The 17,388-nt window shown below is 35.9% G+C and overlaps 1 protein-coding gene across 17 annotated transcripts in view; it reads right to left on the minus strand.

The window, feature by feature from the left end:
* Positions 1-17,388, minus strand: part of MRTFB (myocardin related transcription factor B) — a 197,591-nt gene that overhangs the window by 102,290 nt on the left and 77,913 nt on the right. For 4 of the 17 annotated variants that reach the window (XM_055365848.2, XM_055365849.2, XM_031002699.3 and 1 more), the window contains one exon: positions 13,146-17,098. The exons of the other annotated variants lie outside the window; for them this stretch is intronic. In XM_055365848.2, the coding sequence (XP_055221823.1) occupies positions 17,067-17,098 (32 nt within the window). In that variant the 3' untranslated portion in view covers positions 13,146-17,066. Of the gene's footprint in view, positions 1-13,145; positions 17,099-17,388 lie in introns of those variants that run through there. 17 annotated transcript variants of the gene reach the window in all.

The raw sequence follows: 17,388 nt of genomic DNA on the forward strand, positions 1-17,388 counted from the left end.
GGACACAGGGAGGGGAACAACACACATTGGGGGCTGTCGGGGGTGGGTGCGGTGGGCAGGAGAGCATCAGGAAGAACAGCTAATGCATGTTGGGCTTAATATCTAGGTGATGGGTTGACAGGTGCAGCAAACCACCATGGCGCACATTTACCTATGTAACAAACTGACACATCCTGCATAGGTATCCTGGAACTTAAGCAAACAACAACAACAACAAAAATGTAAACCACTTTTGTACTTCACATAAGGATGTTCACTATGAATTGTTTAGAGGTAAAGTGTACTGATGTTGACATTCTTTTTTGAAATGCATGAATAATTTTGATGGACTGTTAAGTGGATAAAAGAATACATACGTAATAAATCGAGTATAGAAAAAGGTTAATTATAGAATCTATGTGTTTATTATATGGATATGTATTGTACAATTCTTTCAGCTTCTCTCTATGGTTGAATTGTTTCAAAATAAGATGTTGGCAAAAAAAAAAAAGAAAAGAAAACCCACACAAAACCAAAAAAGTTTCCTCCTCCACACACAAGGTATCCTTTAATTTCTGTAATTAGAAAGTAATATGTTATCCCATTCTTCTTAATTGCTAAACAATAAGATTGACATGCACATTTGGAAGTGGCTGCTCTATTTTGCATAGAAAGCGAGTATTATAATTTCTTCTTTCAAATAATCATGTCCTACTTCTTACTTTCAACTATGGGGAAGGAGAAATAGAAACATATGGCTCTCACTGCACAAATGCTATACCTCTTGTCGTTTCAAGTAAAACATCCAAAGAGGGTTAAATTACAAAGCAGTATCTGAAAAACAGGGAATGCTAAATATTTTACAGAACAAAGTATACCAGAACTGAAAAGATACATATAACAGTAATCACAAATTCAAATTTAACACTGAAGGCAAAGGCTGTTAACCATTTTATGGCTCAGAACGACAAACTAAGAACTATTTACTCTGAATCATCTAGTTGGATGAACAGGCAGAAAGCAGGAGTGTTGGAAGATGGTGTCACATGAACAAGGTTGTAGGGATGAGATGGGGAAAGGGGAGGACAGTGAGAACATGTCCAAGAAGGCAAAGAGAACAACATGTACAAAAATACCAAGTCCCAAGAGAGAATAATGTATGGCAAAGAGTGAGTAGTGCAGCAAGGCTGGAGCACAGGGTACAGAAGGCAAAGGCGGCCGCATGGCTAGGCAAAGTCCAGGACATCACAGGACACACAGTCTGCAGGGTGTTTGGTCTTTATCCTAAAGGCAAATTGGTGTCACTGAAGAACTGCAGACAAGAGTGGCATGCCTAAATACATACATCAGAAAGATCACTCAGCCATCTCTGGGGCACAGAGGAGCATCAGACTAGAAAGGAACAGATCAATTAACAGCCTATTCCAATCCTCCACGGCAGCAAACATGAAAAAGGAACAAATCAGAAGTCACATCTCAGATCATCCGTCTATGCACCACATGATCTATCCTCAACTGGTCATGAGGACTAAACTTTGCAGCAATATATCAAGCAACTGAATTCTCTAAACTTACAACCTACTAATACTAGATACAACCCCATCTGATAGGAAACTAAGCATTGGAACAAAAGATTCATCACGGAAACTGTTTCTAGGAGCCAAGACAGCAGCAACCATGTGACCCTTTTTGGCCTGGAAAAAAGTGCTAAAATCTTAAATCTGAAACCTGAAAAGAAAGGAAGACGCGATTAGAAATACCAGGTAGTTTGTTTTTTTTTTAATTTTGTCTTCAGCTTTTTTTTTCCTTCTTCTACATGCAGAGTCAACCCTAACCCTCGATAATTATTTTACTTTAAGCAAGCAAAAATGCTCATAATTGAGCATCGGCTTTGGTGTCATAAAGATCTGGGTTCAGACAAATCCCAGTCTGCCACTTCCAGCCACGTAACTTTGGGTTTCCAAATCTCTCAAAGCTTCAGTTCCTATTAGTCCCTTATTTGTAAAACATAAAAGACAATTCTTATCCATCTTGCAAAACTGCTGGGAGGATTAAATGGGACAATGCAAAAAGCACCAAGTGCAGTGCCTGGCACATGTGAAGCCACTAATAAAGTTAGGTACCAAAGGAAAGGAAACTAGTCTATCAAAGGGATACCTGCACTCCCATGTTTAAGGCAGCACTAATCACAATAGCAAAGATATGGATCCAAATTAAGTGTCCATCAGATGAATGGATAAAGAAAATGTAGTGTGTGAACACCCCCACCCCCGCACACACATGGCAAACACACAACAGAATACTATTCAACCATTAAAAAAGAATAAAATCCTTTTATTTGCAGCAATACGGATGGAACTAGAGGTCATTATGTTAAGTGAAATAAACCAGGCATGAAAGACAAATACTGCACGTTCTCACTCATACATGAAGGTAAAAAAGTTGATCTTAAGGACATAGAGATACAGAGTAACGGAATGATAGTTCTGCGGCTGAGAAGGGTGTGGCAGTGTGGGGCGGGTGCTGGGGATGAAGAGAGATTGGTTAATGGTATAAACATACAGGTAGACAGAAGGAATTAAGTTCTAAAGTTCAACAGCAGAATAGGGTGACTTAGTTAACAACAATGTATTACATATTTCAAAATAGTTAGAAGAGAGGATGTGAAATGTTCCCAACACATAGAAATGATAAATGCTCAAGGTGATGGATATCCTAAATACCCAGACTTGGTAACTGCACATTCTCAACGTGTAACCAAATATTACACCACTCCCATAAATATGTACAAGTATTATGTATCAAAAAAGGTATTCTTTCCATTCCCTCTAGTATGTTTTCTAGTGAACATAAATATGAGAAAATAAATAAAAGCTGCTTTTTTTTTTTTTTTTTGAGACAGAGTTTCGCTCTTGTTGCCCAGGCTGGAGTGCAATGGCACGATCTCAGCTCACTGCAACCTCCACCTCTAGGGTTCAAGCGATTCTCCTGTCTCAGCCTCCCAAATAGCTGGGATTACAGGTGCCCGCCACCACACCTGGCTAATTTTTTGTATTTTTAGTAGAGATGGGGTTTCATCATGTTGGCCAGGCTGTTTTTGAACTCCTGACCTCAGGTGATCCGCCTGCCTCGGCCTCCCAAGGTGCTGGGATTACAGGTGTGAGCCACTGCGCCCGGCCAAAAGTTTGTTAAGTGCAATATAGATATATGTGAACTATTTGGAAAAATGGCTTTCATGTGGCCTTGATCTTCCAGTGAGCAATATTACTGGACAGTAAACATAGCTGAGGCTTATATGTAATATAAATTGATAGGACAATGCTACAATATTAGAAAATGTGTTGAAGATAGTAACAGTCTAGGCTGCAATGACTTGATCTCCCCACAGACTAAAATATTTTCCTTACATGAGAAACTGAATCACTTCTTTAGTCTCTTTAAATGGTCATACCTGACTTATTTCCAATTGGGTTCCAAGAAAATCTATCCAAAGATATAAAAATATAAAAAAACTAATATGAAATGAAAGAAAGCAGCTTTTGAATGCAGTCTTGATTGTATACCCTCAATGAGATATAGTCTAAGAACAAAAAGAACTGCAAATAAATCTTGACCTTAACAGATTTGTTAGCAGTAGTAATACTGTTGCTGTTGTAATTCTGAAATGATTTTATATACTATAGAATTGAGCAAATGAATAAATACGTTGATGTTTTTGGGAATCAAGCTTTTTCATTATAGGACAAAAAGATAGACAAACAAGAACTGGGAGAAGCAGAAGAAAAAAAACCTATGGTGTTAGATTGAAATTTAAATTAGATTTAGGATTTCTATTTGTTACCTATTTTAGTATAATAGACATGCAGAAAGGTACACATCATAAGTATACGATTCACTGAATTTGTAAAACTGATCACATCCACACAACTGGTATCAGGAAACCAAACATTTTCCACATCCTAAGAGCTCCCGCCTTGTAGCTTCCCTTCTAGTCACTTCCTCCTGACAAGTGTAACCACTATCCTGATTTCTAACGCCAGAGTAGTAGTTCAGCCTGTTTTTGTACTTTGTGAAAATGGAATCATATAGTATATACTCTTTAGTGATTAGCTGCCTTTGCCCAATCTTATTTTCGTAAGATTCATGCACATTCTTGCAAGTAGTTGTAGTATGTTCATTCTCAATGCTATACTCCACTGTGTGAAGTATTACAATTTATTTAACCATGCTACTGCAGATGAGCATTTGGGTAGTTTACAGTCTTTCTCTACAACAAATAGTGCTGCTATGAACAGCCTAGTAGAATGAACCATATAGAACTGCTGACAGTACCTACAAAACACAGTAATGTCATATAATTTAAAAAAACCCATCATCTTTTTGGGGAAAGAGAGGGGGAAACAGGGTCTCGCTCTGTTGCCCAGGGGAGAACAGTGATGTGATGATGGCTTACTGCAGTCTCGACATCACAGGCTCAAGTGATCCTCTGGCATCAGCCTCCTGAACAGCTGGGACCACCGGCATGTGTCACCATGCCTGGCTATTAAAAAATAATTTTTTTTTTTTTTTTTTGTAGAGACAGGGTCTCCCTATGTTGCTCAGGCTGGTCTTGAACTTCTGGGCTCAAGTGATACTCCCACCTTGGCCTCTCAAAGTACCGGGATTAGAGGCATGAGCCACCATGCCTGACCAAAACATCATCTTTTGATGAACATATACACGCATTTCTGTTGACTATCAATCTAGAAGTGTAATTCTGACACCCAGGGTAGAATTATACCTAAGATGTTTCTCAAATGGTTATACAAGTTTATGTACCCACCAACTGCTCTAAATCCTTGACAAAATCCGGTATTTTTCTTTTTCATATTGTAGTCATTTTTGAGGTACTAATGAATACACATCTTTATCCATATATATGTGCATGATTTGGATATCCTCTTTTGTGAAGTATCTGTATCTGTGAAAGCTCTTGTCCACTGATTATACTGGCGTGTAGAAGTCCTTCTATATGCTAAAGAAGAGTCTTCTGTTCAATATATATATTGAGATTTACCTCTTCTTACTGGGCGAGTTGATTTTCTCTCAGTGATGTCTTTTGGTACACAAGAGTTCTTAATGTAAATATAATGCAATCTATCAGGTTTTTCCTTTTATGGGTAGTGCTATTTGTGTCCTATTTAAAAAATTTTTGCCCACTTCAAGATCGTGTAGATGTTTTTCCCCTGAAAACTTTACTATCTTATCTTTTATAGTTGGATTTTTTGTGTATGAGTTCAATCCAGATGAATTTCTTTCCACAGGACATCCAACTAATCTAGAACCATTTATTTAAAAAGACCATGCTTTCCCCATTGCACAAATGTGTTACTTTTGTAATGAATCAGGTGACTGAATATTGCCTATTTCTCACTCTCCATTCTGCTCCATTGGTCAGACTATCTGTCTAAAGTACTATATGTTATAACAGGTCTTCATATCTGGAAATGTAAGTCCTCTGGCTTTGTTCACCTACTTCATGATGGCATGGCTATTCTTGGCCTCAACTCATGATTTTTAAAAAAAATGTATCCTAGCACTGCCTACTAAATCATGGCCTGAACTCACGATTACAAAAAAAAAAAAAAAAAATCCTGGCATTACCTACTAAAACAGAACAGAATAGAAGCAGTGACACTCAACTAACAAAAAACATGTCTATTTCTCAGATCTTGGTTCCTAAATATTATTCCTCACTAAAAGGAACCAGAAATTCTTACAGCAAGGGCTAATTCCAAGACGAAGCCAATGAAAGCATAAGATGATTCTGAAATATCTTGTGCCAGAAGGTAGGAAAGTACTAAAAAATTAACGGGGATGGGCCAAAAGGACACAAAAGCCACCATGAAAGGGGTCACAGTGACCAAATTTGGGACAATTTATGCATCAAAAATGATGACCATAATGGGATAGACTCTTTCCAATTAAAAAAAATAAAATATCTGTAAGTCCATAGTGATACTTCCCTTTGAAAAGAAAGCTTTTTTTTTCTCAGAATAGTGCTAGTGAATAGACAAGTAATGTCAGAATTAAAACATCATGATTCTGCAAGTACCTTTATAATTATTTAGGGAATAATCATCATTCAAATCACAGATGAAAGGAGGTTGGGAAACAGAATAGTCTTATAGTCTCAAGGTATTATCCCACACATTACTTATTAATTACAAATGGAAATAGTACATTTACATAAGAGAAATAGTAGGAACAGGGTAATGCCACCTTAACCAAGTGATCAAACTTAATCTCACCAACAATGGGACAAAATTGTCATTTATCTTCTGATGTGATTCCATGAGGATCCATCACCTATTTAGTGTTATCACCAACAATATTTAGCCTAAACTGATCACTAGGACTGATCTGACAAATTCAAATTGGGGTCATTCTGCAAACTAACTGGCCTGGAGTCTTCAAAAATGCCAAGTCATGAAAAAATTTTTTAAAGGTGAGGAACTCTGCAATGCTAAATAAGACATATGACAACTAAATACAATGAGTGATACTTGACTAGATCCTTGATTTTTTAAAAAAGCAATAAAGGCCATTTTTGGGGAAAGTGGGGATGTATGAATATGGGCTGTGCATTAAATAATATTACTATGCTAATGTTAAACTTTTTGAGGCTGATAACTATATTGTGGTTTACAGGAGAATGTATTTATTCTTAAAGATGCATACTGACATATTTGGGCATACCTGTAATTTATTTTTAAATGATTCTTAAATAAAGTTAATAAATTGCTCTAACTCCAGGCGTTACAAAGATCATGTAATAAAGATTGTTGCCCTACTTTAAGGGGAAAATGTCCATTTGCATTTTTCCACAGAAAAGATACAACTGACTTATAGAACTAGTAAAGGGAGATTTTTATTTTAGTTTTTAAAATGATATAAATTCCCAAAATAATCTATTTTCAGGCTTTCAATTTTACTGGCAAATGTGAAAATGTTTGTTTAAAAGGTAAAAAAATTATTTGGACATCTTCTACTAGAGAAATTTTTAAAATTTCTTCATTCATTTAGCTGAGTACCTTCAAAAGTACTGAGCTAGAATGAAAACACACAAAATTGACTACAGCTCTGTGTTCTAGACTACCAAGGTCCTTGGTTGTAAAGTAATTCTTCCTAGCATGGCAACATTTTCTGAGAAAAGTATAAAGAAGAATACAACTTGAGAACACTGAAGAATGAGTTTTTCTTTCTTTGTATGAATATCCACATGAACACACCTAGTGAGGTCTCACACTGTTGCCCAGGCTACAGTGCAGTGGTGTGATCCTGGCTCACCAATTCCTGGGCTCAAGCAGTTCTCCCTCCTCAGCCTCCTAAGTAGCTGGGACCACAGGCATAAGTCACAACACCTAAGTTTTTTTTTTTTTTTTTTTTTAATCTTTATGAGACAGGGTCTTGCTAAGTTGCCCTTGCTATCTTGAATTCCTAACCTCAAGTGATCCTCCTGGCTGAGACTCCCAAGTGGCTGCGATTACAGGCGTCAGCCTCTGTGCCCAGCTCTCCACATGAATAAACTTTATATAGCACCTATTATATATGAATAAACTTAAATGAAAGGGAATCTAGGCAAGTTCAACAAGGTAGATGGTTGACTATAGAATGTCTTAACCTTCAACAGACTTTTAAAATAAAACTATTCCCTCAAGTAAAATCTTAACTCTTTTTAGCTTTGCATATGATTATATTTATACCTTTTATAGCCATATTCATTACATAAAAAATAAAAGCATCTTAATAATCTTAAACATATCTTTAATTAACTACCTTTCATATGAAAGTTATATTTTTTCTATTGTAATAGCACTATTTATAACCATCTAAACCAGGTAGCTTTAGAACCAACAATATACTTTAAAACTTTGTACCTCATTAGGTAGCTGAGTGTTTTGCATTATTTAATTTCTCTGACCCTCAATTTATAGGTTTTATAAAATGGAAACAATTAAAACCTACTTCAAAGGTAAAATACCTTTGCCTAGTCAGGGAAGACATCCTCTCACTACTGGCAGAATTTAATAGTTTAACTTGCTATTTACCAATTGGTTCTAGGCCTACCGTGTAAGCAAGAAGGAAGAATGTGGAAATATGCAGAAACACATGGAAAAATCTAACACAGTGCCTTGTTTGTAGGTGGATCTATAAAAATATGTGTTGATTGGTTACATTACCAAAAGGAATGAGAAAAAAAGTGGTTTGTTTTTGTGAGAAGACACATGGTAACTAAGAAAGTCAAAATAGAAGTGCTAGGTATTTAATTTACATGATTATAGTCCTTAAGAAAGCAAAAGTGGGGGAACTATCCCTTATAAAAACCATATAGCTTAAAAATAAAAATTCTATTGGAAAACATTCTGCAATAACACATTAAAACCAATTAATGCATTAATTCAAATAATTACATTTTCAAACATTTGGGCCAATAAAATGAAACTGTATATATAAAAGTCATTTGATAAAAATAGAATATGATATATTCTAAAGTACAAATTATACATTGACAATTCTAATTTTCAAAAACACAGTCTTTCCACATTTCCTTTATTCAGTGATGTCTCATTTATTTGGCTTCTATCTGTAGTATCAGTATCAGTATCTGTAGCATCAGCAGGTCACTTGGACCAAATGAACCTGAGAACCAAACTCAATAGTTCCTTGTTGGAGCTGCATCTATCTGCTGTAGATCAGTTATTCTCCATCTCTGTGGCCAGTTTTGACATGGAAGCCTCCCTCACCAAGCCCACTACTAGACATTCCCATCTGTTCCCTGTCTCCTAACTCCCATGCTGGCTTCTCAGCAACTGTGAGACAGGCACACAATAGCTCATGTGGGCAGTAAGGGGTGGCCCTGTGAACCAAGGTGGGAACCTTAAACTACTAGGCCCAAGGCTAAAAAGTAGGGAGTACGGACTTTGGGGAGCCAGACCACAGAGATTTTCATCAGATTATGTTTCCATGATCATGCTGATGTGTACTTTTGAGTGGTATTATCAGATAACCTCAGTGATATTCTATCTTATTTCTATTCTACCACTCAAAACTCTTTATCAACCTAAATTCTTCTTTAAAGCTCTGGTGTTCAATAAAGAATGAGAATCTATGACATGTTGTGAAGATTTGACTGGACAATTAGCTCTAAGTAGAATCTTCCCAATATCACAATATAATCATGAGCTACCAAGTCACTCTGATATTCCCTATTATATGACATTTGTTTAAAAAAGATTTCTACCTTCATTGATATAAAAGTACTATGTGCACATTATGAAAAATGCAAACTATAGAAAAGAGATGAGAATAGTTTATATGCATGTAAATTTCCAAAATAATTTGATATATTTCATTCCAAGACCTTTTCCTTTGCATGGGGGAGTGGGGAGTGGTTGATGGGAGGAACGCATGATGGGAGGGTGTGAAAAGGATGGTTAGCTGCACCCGTGATAGATCTATTATTCCTTGCTTTTTTTCTTACTATAACCTAGATTATCCTGACAAGAAAGTTCCCATTTAATATACATGTGAGAAGGAAAATACCGTCTTTAGTTGTCTCTTTTAAAGGCTGAATCTTTTGCCAAGTTGAATCAAATTCAAATACTGAGGAAAAGAGAATATTTTAAAATTTCAATATTTCTATAAGAGAAAATAATACACAATTAATTATTTATTAATGAACAATGGATTCTGCCAACCAGTGAAACCTTTCCTCCTTGAGGCTTCAAATTTAAAAAAAGAGATGACTTCTTGAACCAATGGAATGACCATGCCATTATCTCCAAGCAATCCCAGAGGCCCTACCACGGTATCTTCTATGACAGTCTTGCTGACCATTCTGTATCAACAGCAAAAGTGAAAAGCTACTTGCCGTGAGAACCAACCATAACTATTAGCCTGGTCTTTAACCAACAATTTAATTTCATTCATCCACTGATCAAAAAGCAGAGCAACTTGGTACTTCCAGTAAGGTCTGAGCGTTTGGGTGGGTCCAAAAATAAACTGATATTGCTACTGTAGTCCTAGTCAGAAAGTTCATCCATATGTACTGAGAGGAAGCATGCGTCACAGGAAAAGCAAAGGTCCTATGTGAAAATCCCAATTCCAGACTCTCGTTTTCCAGCCATGATGGAATAACAATCATTGGACTTAACTTCCTGCCATAAGAAACTAGAAAACTGGGCAAAATACATGAAACAATTGCTTTCACACATTGGCAAACAGGTAATGCAGGGCTGTGGCCCCTGAGAGAAGGGAAACAAATGAGATGAGCCCATAACTGCCCTAACTTTCTGCCTGGAGGCAATTTCTAGACTGTGGGTAAGAGGAGGGAGAAATCACACAGGAGCTTGTTAGGCTTGCTGAACTGAGGAGACAGAGATGAGAGGAGAGCTTAAGCAGGCTAAGGCAGCTGAAGTTTCAGGGAAGATTTGTGAAAAACAGGATCTATGCTGAAAAAGAGTTCCAGAAACCTGCCTAATGGTGCCCTGGAGTCTTTGCTGAGTGCTAAGCTGTATGTACACAGAGTAAAATCTCACAAGTTTGGGCAAGAAATGACCAGGGACTATAAGCTAAATACTTCCCAGAGTGCATACAAGGTCGGGAAACGTTCGAACTCCAACCAGCCTGAGTGAAATGTCCTCGCTGGGGCACTTAGCAGGGCATGCAGCAGAGATACCTTTAAGGGGAGTCTCCCTGGCACGAATGCTACCCTAGATCTTTCCTAAAAAATTTAAGAAAGGCCTTGAAGGTGATCCAAAAGTTACTTAGCTGCCTACCAAACCAAAGCCCAACTTTCTTTAACTGAAGACAACAAAAACAAATTCCACTCAGTAATGCAACATTCACAAAATTATATCAAATGAAAAATTACTATACTACTTATACCAGGAAGCAGGAAAATGCAACTCTTAAATAGGAGGAAAATTCATCAATAAAAACAGACCCAGAATGACGAAAATAAATGAAACTATTAACAGCTACTATAACTATATACAAGTATTTAAAACATAAATATAACATGGAGAAACATGGACAGTAAAAAAAGAACAAAATAAAACTTCTAAAGGTAAAAGGAAAATAATAAACTTTTATTGGGTGGGATTAACAGCATATTAGATATGCACTTTAAAAGATCAGGGAATACTTGAAAAAAAGAGGTATATCTAATAAGGCACTGTAAAATAAAAATAAAGTAAAATGGGAAAAAATTAAACAAGGTAAGACAAGAAGAATGAAGTGAGACAGAACACATAAGACAAAAAAATATATATACATAGAGCAAGATGATGGATGATAGATTTGAACTCAATTGTGATGGGCAGCCTTTAGGGTAGTCCCAGGGATCCCTGCCTCCTAGTATTTATGGCCTTGTATAATCCTCTCCCTTAGAGTAATTTGCTTCTAATCAATCGAATATGGTTAAGTTTAAGGAATGCTACAAGAGATTATCACTCTGTCTTGCCAGAAGACTTCTCTCTTACTGGCTTTCATAAAGAAAACTGTCATGTCAGAGAGACCCAGGTGGCCTCCAGCCAATGGTCAGCAAGGAACTCAGGCTCTGAGTCCAACGGTTCTAAAAGAACTGAATCTTGCTAAAAGCAAAGTAAGTAAGCTTGGACATGAACCCTTCCCTAGTTGAACCTTCAGATGAAACTCTGGCCTTGGCTGACACTCTGATTACAGACTCCTGAGAGACTCTGAGGCAGAGGTACTCAGCTAAGACATGCCTGAATTCCTGACCCACAGAAGCTGTGAGATAATAAATGCATGCTGCATTTGGCTGTTATGGTTTAAAGAAATTCACTACAAAGCAATAGATAACTATTATACCACATATACCAATAATTACCTTAAATGTAAACGATCTAAATATTGCAATTAAAATTGTAAGAGATTGTCAGACTACATTTTAAAAAGATTCGGCTCTATGCTATCTATGAGAAATTCATTTTATTTTTAAAATTTCTTTTTTAATTTCTACTTTAACAGCAAGCTTATCCTTAATATTTAAAAAATTTTTCAAAAACGGAGATGAGTCTCGCTCTGTCACCAGGCTAGAGTGCAGTAGTGTGATCCTAGCTCACTGTAGCCTCAAACTCCTGGGCTCAAGCAATCCTCCCACCTCAGCCCCGCAAGTAGCAGGGACTACAGGTGTGTGTCATCATGCTTGGCTAATTTTTAAAATTTTTTTGTAGAGACAGGGTCTAGCTTTATTGCCCAGGCTGATCTTGAACTCCTGGGTTCAAATGATCTTCTCACCTTGGCCTCCCAAAGTGTTGAAATTACAGGCATGAGCCACAATGTCCAACCAGAAACTCACTTTAAATATAAAGATACAGATGGGTTAAAGGTAAAAGCATGAGAAAAAGATATTTCATGTAGTTGTAAGCACATGATACTTAGAGGGGCTATTAATATAAAACAGAGTAGACTTTAGGAGAAATAATCCATGTTGGTGGTTGGAGTTTTCAACATTACTCTCTAATTGGTAGAACAAATAAAACGAAAATCAATAAAGGCATAGAAGACTTGAACAACTTTATTAATCAACTGAACCTAATTGACATTTATATAACCCTCAAAGGTACATGAAACATTTGGGGTCATTTAAGAAATATATGTATTTTCATGAGAGAATTTATTTTAAATAGTTTCAGTGTAATAACACCACTGGACCCTGACAGTTATAATTTAAGACTCAGTTCTTGAATTTCTTCAAATTAAAATTTTTAAACTCATAACTTGATATGAGTTTAAATTCCATTATCTAGAAAATCCTTCAAATTATAATATTTGGGTATTCAAATAAAATCTTCAACTTTTTGAAGGTGCAAGCATTTTCCTTCTCTTGAGGGTTCAGAAAGCGCTGAGCAATCCAAACAGCTACATGATTTCTATGCACAAACAAGTACAAAAGTATGCAACCAGAGGTTTCATTGGTTCAGCAAATTGTTATTTAACCAAACTCCATTTTTTTGAAAAAGATGGAGAGACTAACAAATATACAGAGATAAAAAAGTTGTTAGAAAACATACTAGAAAAGTAATACTTTTTCATATTAAGATCATGTCTAGTTAAATATCACTGTTATTCTTGGCTTGAGAGAAACAGTAACACACACATTTATCTTTTTCAGCATACACATTTTATTTATATTTTAAACATCAATCAAGAGCCACACAATTCTCTAGTACAGCCAATAACTCAATAACTAATTTTGACCAATTAAGCAATTTATTATTTCCCTTTCATTTCCTTTCTTTTTTTTCCACTAAGGAGACCTAAAATATGCTAGGTTTATGACAGGTTATTAGAATATGATAACATGAATTTTATTTTTAGTACTAATTTTGTGAAGCTTGGTTGAAAGCATCATAAATCAATTTACTTGCCTGTGTCCCATTTTTAAACTCATTCCCAAAATATATTACATTCCTACAACAGAATCAGATATCAAATCTTAAGAAATTTTTGATTGTATAGGACTTTTATTTAGCAGTTAAAACTCTGTTAATTCAGTTAAAGAATTCATTTAAAGGATTAAAAAGAAACACACGAAGAAGGAAACAAACCATACAAAAATTCCCCAACAAACCTGGTCCTCCCAATGTGGAATGCCGTTCACCCTGGAATTTCATACATGCCACTCACAGACTTCAGATGAGACCACCATGAGGCTGTTAGCAGTTAAGGACAACTACAAGCCAAATAAATCCCAACTACCCATTTCCTTAAGTTCTCCAGGCTCCAAATCTCTTGGGTTCTGCCCTTCTCCTTTATTTTTAGCATTATATTCTTCTTTTTAAAAAAAGAAATGCATAAAAATACACAATAAAATATTTTAAGAGGATCCAGATTAATTGAAAAACAACTTATAGATCCACCCCCTCTAGTGACCTTACAGCATCATCTAAACAGCTGCCATTACACCAAGATTTCATAGAAGAATATTCTACAACACTCGAACTGTTTCTGTTTCACATATTCTAAAGGTCATTGTAAAACATATGATATATGTATATCATATGTATATATTTATATATATGCATAAACATATTTTTAACATACTTGTTTATACAAAGATAATTTCTGAATTTATTCAATTTCTTTGTTAAATGATTGGGTTTATAATGAAAAAAACTTAATTTAGAGATGTGATTATGACATAGATTTCCTGGAATCAAAAAGAAAAAGAACTTAGAAGACAACTCAGAACACAAAATCTCTTTAAACATTACAAATAACTGTTTTATTACTTCAAAATACCAAAAATCTTCTGTATAGTACTTATCATATATATCAAATGACTTTTAAAAGAGTCTCAGCAACCATATCTACTATCTTAATCTCTTCAGAACAAGCACATAAGGAGAAAATTCTATAAATCAGTCCTCGATGACAGAGGGTTTGTTTAGGAGTTTACCAAATGGAACAACCCTGCTGGAATTCCTTCAAGTAGCCTGTGAAAATGTCAGAATGGAGTCTGTTTTGGAGGTCATAGTCCCTAGAGAGCTCTGAGTTTTGGCCTGTTTGTCTTTTCACATGCTTTAATATTTGAAAATCCTTTTTTGTAGACACTGACTGATGCCCAGAGAATGCTAGGATTGTGGGAACTGGCAGTACCAACAAGAGACGAACTTCATGGGAAATCAGTGCCCACTGCCTTTGCCCTCTCAGCACTCATCAGATAAGCTGCTCTTCAAATGTTATGAAGGTACATGGTGAGACATTAAGAAACTGAATGTCATTTTGCCTTTTTAAAAAAGAAATACTTGTAGAAAATGGGAGCAAAAGTTACTGGGACGACCAAAAGAAATGCTAAGTTATAAAACATCATGGTGAAAATTCTGAAAAACCACACTGACTTAGTAAAAATTAAAACACAGTTGACCCTTGAACAACATGACTTTGAACTTCATGGGTCCACATATATTTGGATTTTTTTCAATAAATGTGTTGCAAAATTTTTTGGAGATGTGTGAAAATTTGAAAAAGCTCAGATGAACCACATAGCCTAGAAATATCAAAAGAATTAAGAAAAAGTTAGGTATGTTGTGAATGTATAAAATATATGTGGAAACTAGTCTATTTTTATCATTTACTACCATAAAATATACACAAATCTATTATAAAAAGTTAAAATTTACCAAAACTTACATACACATACAGACCATACGTGGCACCATTTATAGATGAGCAATGTAAATCAACATAAATCAACTGTAGTGGATATTGTACTACTGTAACAATTTTGTAGTCACCTCCTGTTGCTATTGTGGTGAAGCTCAAGAGCTGCGAGTACTGCTTAAAACACCAAGTGATGTTCATCATCTCCGCGTGAGCAGTTGTCTCTCCAGGAAATTGCACATAGAAGTAAAAAGTAATCTCTTGAGGTTCTCACATATTTTTCATCATGTTTAGTGCAGTACCTTAAACTCTGCATAATGAGACTCCTACGAAGTGCCACTAGTGATTCTGGAGGTGCTCCCAAGAAGCAGAAAAAAGTCATGACATTAGAAGAAAAAGTTGAATTGCTTGATATGTACCATAGATTGAGATCTGCAACTGCAGTTGCCCACCATTTCAGACAGATGATTCATTTTATAAACAGACTGTGTAAACTTCCAGTATTGATAAATACAGTAAAATACTGTAGATATGTGTTCCTCATAATTTCCTTTATTTTATTTCTTATGATGAGGTCTTGCTATATATTGTCCAAGCTGGTCTTGAACTCCAGGCTCAAGAGATCTTCCTGAATAGCTGGCACTACAGGGGTGAGACACTAAACCCAGCTCCTTATGATTTTTCTTAATAACATTTTCTTGTCTCCAGCTTACTTTATTGTAAGAATACAGTACATAACGCATATAACATATATGATATGTGTTAATCAACTGTTTATGTTAAAGGAAGACTGCCAGTCAACAGCAGGCTATCAGGAGATAGGGAGCCAAAAGTTATACATGGATTTTTTACTGCACGGGGGTCGGTGCCCTAACCCCTACATTGTCCAAGGGTTAACGATACTGCATTCTCAAAATATACATACTAATAAAGTGCTAATTATGTGCTTGCACTATTCTCTATACTTGATTTAGATTACTTGATCTAACCCTCAGAGCAATCTTATGAAACAAATACTAGTGTGATCCCCACTTTGCAGATAAGGACACTGAGGCAAAGGGAAGGTAACTAATTGGTCCACATTCACATAGCTAGTAATGGTGTGGCTAAGATCTAGGCTTAGGGTGGCTCCAAAGTTGGTGCCTCCATCATGGTATTCTCACATCAGGCATGCAAGACTGGGTTAATTAAAACATGTACTGAGAGCCTAAGATGTGCCGTATGTGTGCTAGTCACTTTAGATGCTTTATTTCATTCAATCTTCCCAACAATCTAGGAGGAATATGTAAGATTATTCCAACCACGGCTTTGAGGGGCCTGCCACCACACATTTAGTGCAACAGCACGCTCTTGCTAGGCTTAACTCTACAGCCCTCCTTCTTTAAAACTAGGTTCTTCTTTTTCAGTTATCCACAAGAATCATCTCCAATCATTTTTCTGTATACAGTCAGGGAAATGTCTTTTAAAGATCTTTGTGTAACAAGTTTATGAGAATATACTACATCATGAACTTTCAACATTGTACTAGAGGCTTAAAAATCTAGGAATTATTTTAGAGTAAGAGGCACAATGATCATTCAATAAATGTTTGCTAACAATAATTTTAAAAAGTATCATTTCCATTCTTGAAATATCAATTTTTTAATACTTTGGGAGAGCGGAGTATTCTGATACAGCAAACTTTTCCTTCCTATAATACGTGGCAGTGGTTTGATCAAGCAGTCCAAGCAACATTCTTCTTAACTGCTATGTCAGGATCAAGGCTTCTGTCAAAGAGGGTCTTCTATTTTGTAGCTATGAATCGCAAATCTGCAGAGTGCTGACCAACTGTAACACTTGTCAGTTTTTAAACTTAGACTATGAGAACCAAAGGCAAGCCGTGAATCAGACTTTTTGCTTTTCTTGTTATGTCTTCATTAAACGCAGAGGCCATATATCAAAAATTTAACTGGTGAAATAGACACCCAACGATTAGCATTTTCTTAATGAAAACAACAACATAAATACCATAAAAATATGAATTTCGACTTTAAAAAGAGCTGAAAATTATCTTTTAGCTGACAGTTTGATGCTGTTATAAAAATCTTAACGCATACGTGCCAACCCTTAAAAACCATCAATAGAAACTACATATTCTAAATCAGACACATTATTTTTGAGAATAACAAACAAGTCAATTACTCTCTTCTTTAAATATGGCAGGAAAGTCTGACTAATTGAGAGAGCTGGCAAGTATGT

This window comes from Gorilla gorilla, chromosome 18 (genome assembly GCF_029281585.2).
Source record: "Gorilla gorilla gorilla isolate KB3781 chromosome 18, NHGRI_mGorGor1-v2.1_pri, whole genome shotgun sequence".
NCBI classification, from domain to species: Eukaryota; Metazoa; Chordata; class Mammalia; order Primates; family Hominidae; genus Gorilla; species Gorilla gorilla.